Genomic DNA, 12,490 nt, shown 5'->3' with positions numbered 1-12,490 from the left:
ACCTGCAGGGCTGGAGGATGGGAGGACACTTTAATCAGAGCTTAAAGAAAGAAAACACTTCAAAAATCAACCTGCAAGGAAAATCTCCTGGAGCAGAAAAAACAGAAAGGAGCAAATATTCCTAAATCAAATAAGGGGGCAGATCCAAAATATAAACCCAGAAAAGTCTCCTCAGCTTTGGATTCTCAAGAGTCACTGGAGCCACACTAAAAACGCCAAAAAACCCCGAAAATGCCAGGGACACAGCAGCAAAGCACCAACTTTGACACTTTTCTCTGGCAGAAACACAAATAAAAGGAGAAAAGATAAAATCCCAAGTGGGTTTTTCTCGCCCCTGCAGAACAGTTCTTGGGATGTCCCTGTGGGTTGTCACCATCCCACCCAAAATTGCCAACTCCAGAGCACTCAGAACATTTTTATTTTGAATTGTTTGTGAGGAGAGAGCCCATTCTGAATTATTTCTGAGCTCTGGAGTTCAAAATTATTTTGAATAATTCTGAATTACTTCTGAGCTCCGGAGCTCAGAAATATTTTGAGCAATTCTGAATTATTTCTGAAGGATTCTGAACTCTGGAGCTGCCTCAGAGGGGTTTAGGCTCTGATGGACACGAGGCACTGAAGGGTTTTATTCCAGTGGAGGGTTCAGAGATGATGCAGAGCCCGTGGTGGCAGTTTGTGACATTTCCAAGTGGCAGCAGCGCCAGAGGCAGCCACAGCACAGGGACAGTGACGTGGGTGACAATTATGTCATGGTTAAACAGTTTGGGTTGGTGCCAGCCTCGGGGAGGGGGCACGGGGCAGAGGTCGTGGCTGATGAAATGCACTGACAGCAGTAATCCAGCGGAAAAAACCTCAATTCACATGCAATTAAATCACTCTTTAAAGGGAAAAAACAAACCCAGCAGGACAATGCTGCGGGAGCAAACTCCTCTGGAATTCTCTGCTCTTCCCTCCCCGATCTGGAGCCCTTGCCAGGGGGAAAATCCAGCACTGTCCCTGTCCCCATGTCCCCCCGTGTCCCCCCGTGTCCCCCCGTGTCCCTGGGCACTCCAGGCTCTCAGGGATGTTCAAATAATTTCATTTAAACTGCACCAAAAACCTTCCTGTGCTGCCCAGACCCTCCCTGTGTCCTGAGCAAGAGTCTGTGAAGGATCCCAGCTTCCCTTGGCTGGGACTTTTCCTGCCAGGTTTTCCTGTTCCAGAGTCCTTCAAGTTTTCCTATTCCAGATTTTCCCATTTCAAATTCCTGCAAGATTTTCCTATTCCAGATTTTCCCATTCCAGATTCCTGCAAGATTGTCACATTCCAGATTTTCCCATTCCAGATTTTCCCATTCCAGATTCCTTCCAGATTTTCCTATTCCAGACTTTCCCATTCCAGATTTTCCCATTCCAGATTTCTTCCAGATTTTCCTATTCCAGATTTTCCCATTCCAGATTCCTGCCAGGTTTTCCTATTCCAGATTTTCCCATTCCAGATTCCTGCCAAGTTTTCCCATTCCAGATTCCTTCCAGATTTTCCTATTCCAGATTTTCCTATTCCAGATTTTCCCATTCCAGAGTCCTGCCAGATTCTCCCATTCAGATTCCTGCAGGATTTGTTGCCAGCTCCAGGATGGTTCTGGGGAACCTTTGAGGGTCTCACACTGAGGCCAAAGGGGGAAGTCCTTATCCCAAAGTTTCCCTCATTCCTGGGAATTCTTCGCCCAGACAGCTGGGAATTTGAGAGCAGTGTTTGGGCCCCACTTCTCCAGCTCCCCCAAACTCCTCAATCCCCTTCCAGCTCAGAGTGTCCTGCACACACAGCCAGGACAGGAAATCTGATTTTAGGGGATCCAGAAGAACTTTGGGGACAGCCAGATCCACCAGGAACATCTGGAAGAGTCCAGATGAAGATTCCAGATGCTTCCCCCACATCCCCAGAGTTCCTGCAGCAAATCAGTGCTGGCCAAATTCGGAGCACAGCACCGAGGTGCTCTCACCTGTCTGGGTGGGAAAGGAAGGGCTCTGCTCACCCCAAAGCTTTTGGGGTTTTGGTAAAGCACAAAATTAAATTTCTGGGGCTAATTAAACAGAAGGTGATGAGGTTTGGGCAATCCCTCCCAGCCTTGAGTGTGTTAATTGTCTGCACTGAGAGCCCGCAGAACCACCCTGCTGCTGCTGGAAGGAACCTGCAGCACCTTCCATTTATTTATTTATTATTCTGAGGGTGTGTGAACAACAAAAAGCCCAAGCTCCACCAGCTCCAGGTGAAGCAGCACTCTTGTGCCAATTATCTAAAGCCTAATTAACCACAGAGGATTGCTGTCTGTGCAGCATTCTGTAAATAAAAATCTGCTTTTCATCTGGCAGAGCCTCCTGGGGATAACCAAACTTCCACTCCCCAGGGCTGAGCTGTGCTGCAGCTTGGGACAGGGAAGGGAGGAAAAACAGGGATGGAAACAGGGATGGAAACAGGGATGGACACAGGGATGGAAATTCCTGGGAAGGGAGGAAAACAAGGATGGAAATATCTGGGAAAGGAGGAAAACAGGGATAGAAACAGGGATGGAAGTCTCTGGAAAGGGAGGAGAATGGGGATGAAACTCCCTGAGAAGGGAGGAAAATCAACAGGGATGAAAATCTCTGGGAAGGAAGGAAAACAGGGATGGAAACAGAGATAAAGAATCCCTGGGAAGGGAGGAAAATGGGAATGAAAACCTCTGAGAAGGGAGGAAAATCAACAGGGATGGAAATCTCTGGGGAGGGAGGAAAGCAGGAATACAAATCTGCCCGTTCAGCACTTCCACTGCAAAGCGAGTGGGAAGAGTCCAGGGCTCCATTTGTTGTGTTAATCCACCAGTTTTAGATAAAATTCTGCTCAAACGCTCCCAAAAAAGTGCCTTTTGTTCCCAGCTGAGCCCGTGACATCAGCAGCTCTCCAAGACTAATTGGTTCTCACCAAATCTATCCCAGAAAAGCCTCTGACACCCTCAGCCCCAACCTGAGCAGGGTTTAAAGGATGAGAGGGTGGTCTGAGGAGTCACAGACTGCAGCTGGGATGGAGGAGAGGCTGTTCCTGCACTTTAATTTTAATGCAATTCAAGATAATAAACTAAAACTGTCTTTGAGATGCTCTGCACCAGCCCAGCCCCTTGGCTGTGCCAAGGTTTTATTATTTAAAAAAAAAAAAAAAAACTCATTTAGGGTTTGATGCATTTCACCTTCCTCAACACAGATTAAGGAATTGGGAAATTAATGAGAATTGTCTGCAGGATGGCAGATTTTTATTATATGGTTTATATGATTTTTATATATGGTTATCAGCCCTGGGAGCATCAAACCAATCTGTGCTGAGGCTCCTGCAGCAGAGCCAGGGCTGGGACACTTTTTCCTGCCAGGATTTCCCTGGATTTGGGGGTTTTGTGAAGCAAACCCCCCCTCAGAGCAATCACAGCAAAACCAGAAATATCCTCTGCTTTTGGGGAAAGACAAAGGGAGCTGCAAGAACATCCCATTCCTTTCCTGAAGGGTGGAAGGGATTGGTTTTGGGGAAAAGGAAAAAATCCTTCAGATCCTCCTCTGCCTTTCTTCCCTATTTCAGCCATGGGAACATTGGCTGGGGGTTTTAAAATGAATTTTATTTTGTTTTATATAAAGTGATTGTCACTTACAGGGGTCTGATGGTTTAAGGGTATTCAGTAAAAGCTGAAATAAATTCCCATTCCCACAATCTGGGATTGCAGCTCTTTCCCCATCCTGACCCCCCAAAATCTGGGGTTTTAATCCCAACACTCCAAGCAGACCTGGAGGTGCTGGCCAGGAGGGGAATAATTTCAATAATCACATTTTGGGACATTATAAACTTTTATTTTTCTCCCTGATCTTTCAAACACCAAAACCCTTTCTCAAAAGTTGGGGTGAGGAGAGCAGAGGCAGGAAAATGGGGATTGGGAATGGAGCTGGTGCATCTGGGTGGGGAATTGAGCCTTTGCCAGGCAGATTTCCCAATTTTCCACCCCCAGCACCCTTTTATTCCACCCTCCCCTCAGCCCTGGCCCCAGGGGTGTCTCCCAGAGGAGCTCAGCCCTAAATCCAGCTGTTTTCCAGGCAGGATGAACTCCCTGAATTCGGGGGGTGTTTCCCAGTCCCTGCCTCTTATTAATAATATTTTTGAGTGGTTCAAAAGGTCACAGGGGGTGGGTGAGCAGGGAAAGGTGATGGGAGCCTTCACCACCTCTGTGCAGGTGAATTCCAGGCTCCTCTGAACCCCTGCCTGCCCCAAAATGTGATTTATTAATCCTGTGAGAGCTGATGGGACACAAACCCTGCTGCCCAGAGCCATTCAGGAGTATAAATAGAAAAGGAAGCGTTTTTGTGTTTGAGGCAGATGAATGTGACCATCTGCTCCAGCAGCATCCCAAAGGCTCTGAAACAGCAGCCTCTGGTGTCAGCATCCTGCTCCTTCCTCAGACTCCACCTTCAGCCAGAAGCAGAGCTAAAAATACAGGAAAGACACAGCCAGCAGCCCCAAGGCCTCCTCTGCTCTGTGCTTTTCCATCTTAGCATAAATCACATTATTTGTGTTTGGAACACGCCCCAGCAAATTAAAACACGAGGCTCAGGGCTCTAAACCAGCCCAAACTGGAGCACATTCCTGCCCAAAGCCAGGCTTTGCCACTTCCTCTCTCAATTCTCTCCCAAATTCTGTTACAGCACATCACAAACACAGCAAGAAATGCAGAAAAAAACACAGGAGTGAAGAAAACCCCCAGTGAAATAATTCCAAACTCCTGCATCCTGCACGGCCTGTCCTGCTCTCCAGAGCCCCCAAATTCCTCATGGTTCTGAGAAATAACACTTGTCCCAAACTCTGAGTGTCCCCAGAGAGTAAAGCTCCACAGCCAGCACAGCTGGAAAAATGGGAACTGCACAGCTGGAAAAATGGGAACTGGACCCTGAGCAGCTCCTAAAGCCACCAGGGAAGGGAGTTCATTCATTTCCTGGGAAGTCACAAATTAAATAACATAAATATTGACAGAGCCCACACGAGGCACTGCAGGAGTGGGAGGACGGCTCAGAGAGGAGCGTGGTTGTTATTTTAATCAACACTTTGTCCTGAAGAGATCAAAACACAAAATTGTCTGCATGGAGAGACTCCAGCAGAGCCAGGAGAGGTTCCAGCTGCGCCCAGGTCCTGCCTGGCTTTGTGTTTATCCCGTGCCAAGCCCAGGGTTGGGGATTGAAGAGGGATAAATCAATACAGGGACAAATAAATCAACCAATACAGGGACAAATAAATCAATCAACCAATACAGGGGCAAATAAATCAATCAGTGCAGGGACACCTGGGGCTGGCACTGCAGCCATGTCCCACCCAGAGCTGCTGGATGACCCCAGACACCCCAAACCCTCCCCCTGGAGCAGAGATGGGCCCTGGTGGCTCCTGCACTGCCCTGCCAGGATCCTCAGGCACTCGATGAAACCCCAGCCCCTTGAGGGTGGATTAACTGGGGGCTCATCTAATTTCCATCATTAAATGCACAGCTGGCACCCCAGCCCTGCCCTCACCTCATCTCTACATCAGCAGAAATCGCTGTTTTTACCCAAACTCGGCGTTTTTCCTGTGGACAGCACCATTGTACACTTGTACACTCACAGCTGTCTGAGCACGGGGTGATCACGGCAAAAAAAGCGATTAAAAACTCTCCAAACCCACAGCGATGCTCGGAGATCTTTGCCCCAACAGCTCCACAGAGCCACCCCGCCCTTTAGGCAGCTTCGTTTCATCATCACAAATCCGAGCAGAGCCGGAAAATCCCCAAATAACGCTCCTTTAGCACCCAGTCCGCTCGGATCTCAGACTCAGACTCTGCTCCAGGCGCGGGGATCGAGAATTAAAGCTCGTGGTCGCATCTTCATTCAGAGACGTGCAACTCAAAATCAGTTTGGAGGCATCACATAATAAATATTAGTGACTCTCTCCTCCAATTATCAGCCCGTCTTCGCAATTTTTTTCCTGTAGGAACAAAAGCCCGGAGCTATCCGTGTGTTCTCATTCCAGCAGATTTCAAATGCCATGCCAGGGGTTTCTACAACCGTTCCATTTGTCTCTAATCCCCGCTCAGAACAGAAATCTGAGCACAATCTGTCTCTGAGGCAGCTTTGGGACAACTTCATAAACTAAAACCTCACAGCTCCGGGGTTTAGCTGAGCTTTAACTGCTTCAGCCAGAGCTGCCAGTGAACACCGGGCAAAAATCCCTGTTCTGCCCAAAAATCCCTGTTCTGCCCAAAACTCTGCCCCAGCCCAGAATTTCAAGTGTCCAACCTGGCGAGTTTTAATTACAGAGCTGGAATTTTTTACTTGGCAGCAGCAGAAGCTTCCTCCAGCTCCCTGGTCTGAAATTCCAGATTCTGGCCACACTTCCCCCGGAGCAAGAGCTGCCAGAGGTTCCCACGTGGGAGGCACAGGAGGCACCGAGCATCCCCAACACTGATTTTGGCACCTACATCACTGATTTGGGCACTGATGCTTCTCAATCAAAGTATAATTAAAAAAAAAAATTAGGAAATGTAATTTTCCATGCTCCTCTCTTCAGTTATTTCACTATCGTATGTGCTGGTGGTGTTCTGTTGGGGTTGGTTGGGGTTTTTTCCCTCCCCCAAAAAGGCACATTTTGTTCTGCTGCACAAAAACCGAAATTCAGGGAGAGCTCCGGGCAGGCTGAGGTGGCCAGGGAGGCTCCAGCACCTGTGGCGAGCTGGCACAAGCCCGTGGCTACAGAGAGCAGAGCCCATAAATTCCATGCAGAGGGAAATGGAAGCGCGGGCAGGGCGGGTGAGTGAAGGGAGAGGAATTCGTGAGGAGCCGCAAAGTCAGTGCGGGAGCAATGGACATCGCAGAGCCTGGGCACGGAGCTGCCTCCCCGCAGGAGGTGCGTGTTCCTCCGAGAGGGAGAGCAGAGCCCCGCCCGCGCATCCCCGCGCATCCCAGCTCATCCCAGCACATCCCAGCGCATCCCAGCGCATCCCAGCGCATCCCAGCGCATCCCCGCGCATCCCAGCTCATCCCAGCACATCCCAGCTCATCCCAGCACATCCCAGCACATCCCATCGCATCCCCGCGCATCCCTGCACCTCCCCGCACATCCCTGCGCATCCCCGCACATCCCTGCACATCCCTGCACATCCCCGCGCTCCCGAGCCTGCGGGACACCGGGCGGTGCGGGCTGGTGACACCCCCGGGCTGGGTGCCCTGAGGAGGTGACTGCCCCCCGGTGATTTGCCGGGGAAAAGTTCCATAAAATTACCGAAAAAAGGACTCGGAGCAGCATCTCCAGCGCGTGCCTTGCACATGGGGAACAGATCCACCCGCTCTGCGCTGGAGGCACACGGGGGATGAGACCGCGCTGCCCGCGGGGTCCCTGAGCCTCCCGAACGCTGTCCCGGGACAGCCCGAGCGGTGCCCGGGCCCAGAACCGGAGCCAGAACCGGTTCCGAGCCCTGGACCGAGCGCGGAGTGCTCCGTGCCGGGACCGCAGCCTGCGGGGATGCGCTGCGCCCCAGGGACCCGAACGGCCGCGAGCAGCCCGGGACGAACCGGGACCATCCCGGGACGAGCCGGGACCAGCCCGGGACCCCGCAGCACAGCCCGGCGCCTCCGGTTCCCACGGCGGGATGGCCGTTTCTCCAGGAGATGGGATGTGGGTGGTTCTCCGGGAGATGGGATAGCGGATGTTTTTCCCGGAGATGGGATAGCGGAGATTTCTCCCGGAGATGGGATGCGGGTATTTCTCCCGGAGGTGAGATGCGAGTGTTTCTCCCGGCGCTGGGATAGCGGATGTTTTTCCCGGAGGTGGGATAACGGAGATTTCTCCCGGAGGTGGGATCGCGGATGTTTTCCCCGGCGCCGGGATGCGGGTGTTTCTCCGGGAGATGGGATGTGGGTATTTCTCCCGGCGGGTCCCCACCATCCCCACTGATCGCGCTGCTCCCGCTCCCCCATCCCCCGGAGCAACCGGTGGGACCCCCCAGGCCCCTCACTCGCCCCGGCGAGGGCAGAACGAGCCCCGCTTACCTCGCAGCGCGGCCGTCCAGCTGCACAGCCCCAGCAGCAGCAGCAGCCGCCGGTGCAGGCACGGGGCTCCTCCGCCCATGCTGAGCCCGCAGCGCCGGGGATGGAGCCGGGATAGAACCGGGATGGAGCCGGGATAGAACCGGGGATGGAGCCCGGATAGAACCGGGGATGGAGCCCCGGGATAGAACCGGGATGGAGCCCCGGGGACGGTGTTGGGAATGAAGCCCCGGGATAGAACCGGGAGCCAGGGATGGAGCAGGGGATAGATGCCAGGGATGGAGCCCCGGGGATGCAGCCGGGGATGGATGCCCGGGATGCGGAGCCGAGGATGGAGCCGGGGATGGAGTCGAAGCCCCGGGATGCGGAGCCGGACTCAAGCCAGAGAATCCGCCGGGGTTTGTGGCGGTCTAGGGGCGGTTTTGGGGCGGTTTCCCCGCTGCTCTCCCCCGCCCCGATGCGGTTCCCGGGGATGCGGTGCGGGCTCCGCTCCCCGCTCCGGCCGCCGCCGACTCCGGGGCCGCGGCGCGCGCCCGCATCGCTAATGAGCCGCCCCTCCCCCCGCGGCCAATTAGCGGCGCGCGGGGCGGGTCCTGCCGGCGGCGCGCGCACAGGTGGGGGGGGGGGATGGGGACACGCGAGTGAACCCCCCCATTCACCTCCCCAAAGTGCGGCGGGGGAGGGGCAGCCAGGTGCGAGGGGACACGCTCAGGTGAGCTGGGACACGGCCAGGTGCGCGGGATGGGGACACATCCAGGTGTGCAGGATGGGGACACATCCAGGTGTGCGGGATGGGGACACATCCAGGTGCGCAGGATGGGGACACATCCAGGTGTGCGGGATCGGGACACATCCAGGTGTGCAGGATGGGGACACATCCAGGTGCGCGGGATGGGGACACATCCAGGTGTGCGGGATCGGGACACATCCAGGTGCGCGGGATCGGGACACATCCAGGTGCGCGGGATGGGGACAAGTCCCGGGTCCGCCCCGCACTGTCCCCACCCCGGGGATGCGAGAGCCACCAGCCCCACCCCGGGAGAGCCCCCGGGAGTGACCCTGCGCCTTCCCCCGGACCCCGAGGCCAGGAGGGGACACCCGGGCGTGGCCCCACGCCCTCCCTGCCCTCCCCACATTGCTCTACCCTTTAAACTCACACATTTGGACCCAAATCCCTAAAACACATGTTCCTGTGGGGATGAAAAAGCCCCCCCCAAGCCCACCCTGGGCTGCTGTTATCAATATTGCAGAGGGCTGTGATTTAAAATTCTGTTTCTTTCCAGCAGCAGCAGTTTCCCTTCCCCAGCTAATTGCACATCAATATTTTTATCACACACCTGATCTGGACACATCACGAGAGGCCAAGGCCAAAAACTCCTGGCTCTGCCTGAGTGAAACCAGGGCTGCTCTGCTCTGGATCAATCCAGGAGTGAGAGGTTGGAAGCAAAGGCAGCACCTGAAGGAGAGGGCAAGGCTGGAGGATGAATTGTGCAAAAAAACAAAAATCAGCCACGCTCTGTCCTTGGATCCAGCCAGGGCACAGGATTTGGGGAATTCGTGGTGTTTTCTTTGCAGTGGGCAGAGGGGGAGATGAAAGGGGCAAAGTCTGGAGTGTCAGAGCTGTGTGGGACACAAACCCTGCAGGAACGGGGCAGGAGGAGGCACAAAATGAGATTTGGGTGGAGATTCCCACGGCACAGGGCAGGAACAGCTGGGCTGTGTTTGACCCGTGGGGCTGTGAGGAATCCTGGCTGCTCTGGAATTCCTGGCCAAGACATTGCCATTTTTGTGTCCATTCCCGTTTTATTTTGGAAATCAATTCCATTTCCACCAGGTGTTGAGCAGATGATCAGGTCTCATCACCTTTCTTTTGGAAATCAACTCTGTTTCCTTTCCCTTCTCAGAAATCAACTCCATTTCCATCTCCCTGTTGTAAATAAACTCCATTTCCACCCCCTTTTTGGAAATCACCTCCACTTCCTTTACCTATTGGAAATCATCTCCATTTCCTTCCCCTTTTTGTAAATAAATTCCATTTCCATCAGGGCCCAGCCCAGCCCAGAGCTCAGGGCTCATCCCCATCCCTGAGCTCTCCCCATCCCAGCCCCCCCAGCCCCAACCCTACTCATTTCCCAAGTTTGGGGGGGCTCAGGTACCACTGGCCAAACATTTTGGGATCCCTGCCTGGGAGAGGCTGGGACAATGCAGCAGGATCAGTTCCACATCCAAGAGCAGGGCTGGCACTCAGTCCTGCAGGCTGGCTTTGTACTGGCTGCAGGAGGAAACAAATAATTAAAGCAAAAGGAATTTGTAAACAGAATTTTAAGAGAGAGGAGGGGAAAAAAAAATCAATATCTGAGCCCATCACATCAGAAGATTCCTTATTCCCTCACCAACGAGGCTCGAGCTCACAACAAGGAGCAAAGATATGAAAAATACATTTCCTTCAAGAGCCTTTTTGGGTCATTTCTCTGTGTTCCACACTGCCAAGCAAAATAAAAATAATCAAAATAATCATAAAAGAACCCCAAACCAAACAAAAACCCTGGGGAGGGGCAGAGGTGGAAAGCTTTCAGGTGGCAAAGTGTGCTGCCCACGTCAGCACACAGAGCCACTTGTGCCTCCAGCCCCACTAATTCTGGATTTTTGCCTACGCCACCAAGTCTGTGTTTGGTGCTTCAGATAAAAATATCGAGTTTAGAACGCGGCTCTGATGGGGAAAGAGAGAGCAAAAGTAGAAATAAGGGCAGCAGCTGTGGCTTCAATCAGCACACTTGGAAATGGAAATAAGCAGAATATTCCACAAAAATCAGATCCCAGGGTGAGGCAGTTTCTCGGGAGCGGGTGGAGTGCAGCTCAAGCTGGAGTGATCCGTCCTTTAAGCGCTGCTGCAGGATAAATAAAAATGCAGAATAAGGGCAGGAACGGAGCTCTGTGCACAGCAGGGCACTCCAGTGATTCCAGGAATGGAGGCCTGGTCCACGTTCCACATCTGCAGCCCGCATTTCCTGGAAACTCCGAGCCTGAAGTTTGAGGCAGCTGCATCAAAACCTCATGAAAAAAATAGAAGTCAAAGAGGACAGAGTTGCTTGTTTTGGCTTCTCCTGAACACCTTGAGAGCCACATCCCAGTGGGAAAATGCCCCTGGGAGGGGCAGGGAGGAATCAGAACCCAAAATCTCCCCCCACAGGAACTTCTGGGCTCCTTTTCCCCATCTCAGGTTTGTTCTTGTCTCTCATCTGGACACTGAGAGATCCCTGCAACCCCGAAGAGCTCACTGGGCACGTTCCAGCTGAAAGGAAATCTTTGTGGAGAACAGACGCCAATACCCCGATCATTTCCAACAAAGGGAGCTGCAGGAGGGGGGGAAATAAAAAAAAAAAAAAAATCCTGGAGGCTCAGCAGAACGTTCCAGCTGAGCCTGCAAAGGCACCCTCGGGTCTGCAGCCAGGTGAGCACCGAGTGTTTGATGGAGATCCCCGCCTGAATCGGGATTTCCACCGCCGGGATTTCCATCGGGGGAGGGCAGATGAGAGGCGGCTGCCTCCTCCTTGTGCTGCCCTCTCAAACCTGAACATCCCCGCGATGAGAGATCAAAGAGATATAGAGCAGAGATAAAAGAATAAACGCACCTGAACCGCACAGAGAGCCCGGGCTGGGGGCGGCGGAAGGTGCTCACACCTGAGCGACAGGTAAAGAGCTCAGAGAGAAGGGGAATCCCCGGCAAGGACAAAGAACAGGAATTCAGGAATTCCGTGGCCCAGCCCGGCCATCAGGAGCTGCTCTCGGGCACCGATGGTGCGGAGATAAAAGTGTCGGGATCCTCAGGACACCAGCAATGCCCCAAAGTGCTGAAATTCCGCTTTTTCTTCCTCTGCCCTCGAGTTTGGGACAATCTGCAGCTGCCCCTGGATGAGTTTAGGATCCCCTGGTGTTTACAGAGCACATTCCCTCATCCCAGCCCCATCCCGGATCCTGTTCTGCCCAATGACAATAAAAACACAGATTGGAGATCAGTTCTGAGCACATTCCCTCATCCCTGCCCTGTCCAGGATCCTGCTCTGCCCAATGACAATAAAACCAAATATTGGAGATCAGTTCTGAGCACATTCCCTCATCCCTGCCCTGTCCAGGATCCTGCTCTGCCCAATGACAATAAAACCAAATATTGGAGATCAGTTCTGAGCACATTCCCTCATCCCTGCCCTGTCCAGGATCCTGCTCTGCCCAGCCAGCAATAAAACCCGATATTGGACATTTGGATATTCTGTGCAGCCCTTTCTCCATCCCTGCCCCTGGAATTCCTCCCTCAGCCCAGCCCAGGGCTCTGTGCACTCACAGCCTCCTCCTGGCACATTCTGCCCCTCCCAGGTGAGGCCTCTGCATTCCCACAGCTCCCAATGCAGAATTTCAAAATTCACAATGCAGAATTTTCA

The 12,490-nt window shown here is 53.1% G+C and overlaps 1 protein-coding gene across 1 annotated transcript in view; it reads right to left on the bottom strand.

The window, feature by feature from the left end:
- The window catches only part of UNC5D (unc-5 netrin receptor D), a 73,597-nt gene extending 65,402 nt beyond the window's left edge, over positions 1-8,195 (bottom strand). Inside the window, exon 1 of the mRNA XM_079328990.1 lies at positions 8,058-8,195. Coding sequence (XP_079185116.1) covers positions 8,058-8,136 — 79 coding nt within the window. The 5' untranslated portion in view covers positions 8,137-8,195. The remainder of the gene's footprint in view (positions 1-8,057) is intronic.
- Between the last annotated feature and the right edge of the window lie 4,295 nt (positions 8,196-12,490).

Source organism: Erithacus rubecula, assembly GCF_903797595.1.
Source record: "Erithacus rubecula genome assembly, chromosome: 29".
NCBI classification, from domain to species: domain Eukaryota; kingdom Metazoa; phylum Chordata; class Aves; order Passeriformes; family Muscicapidae; genus Erithacus; species Erithacus rubecula.
Note: the sequence above shows the minus strand (reverse complement) of the source record. Positions and strands in the feature narration are given on the sequence as shown.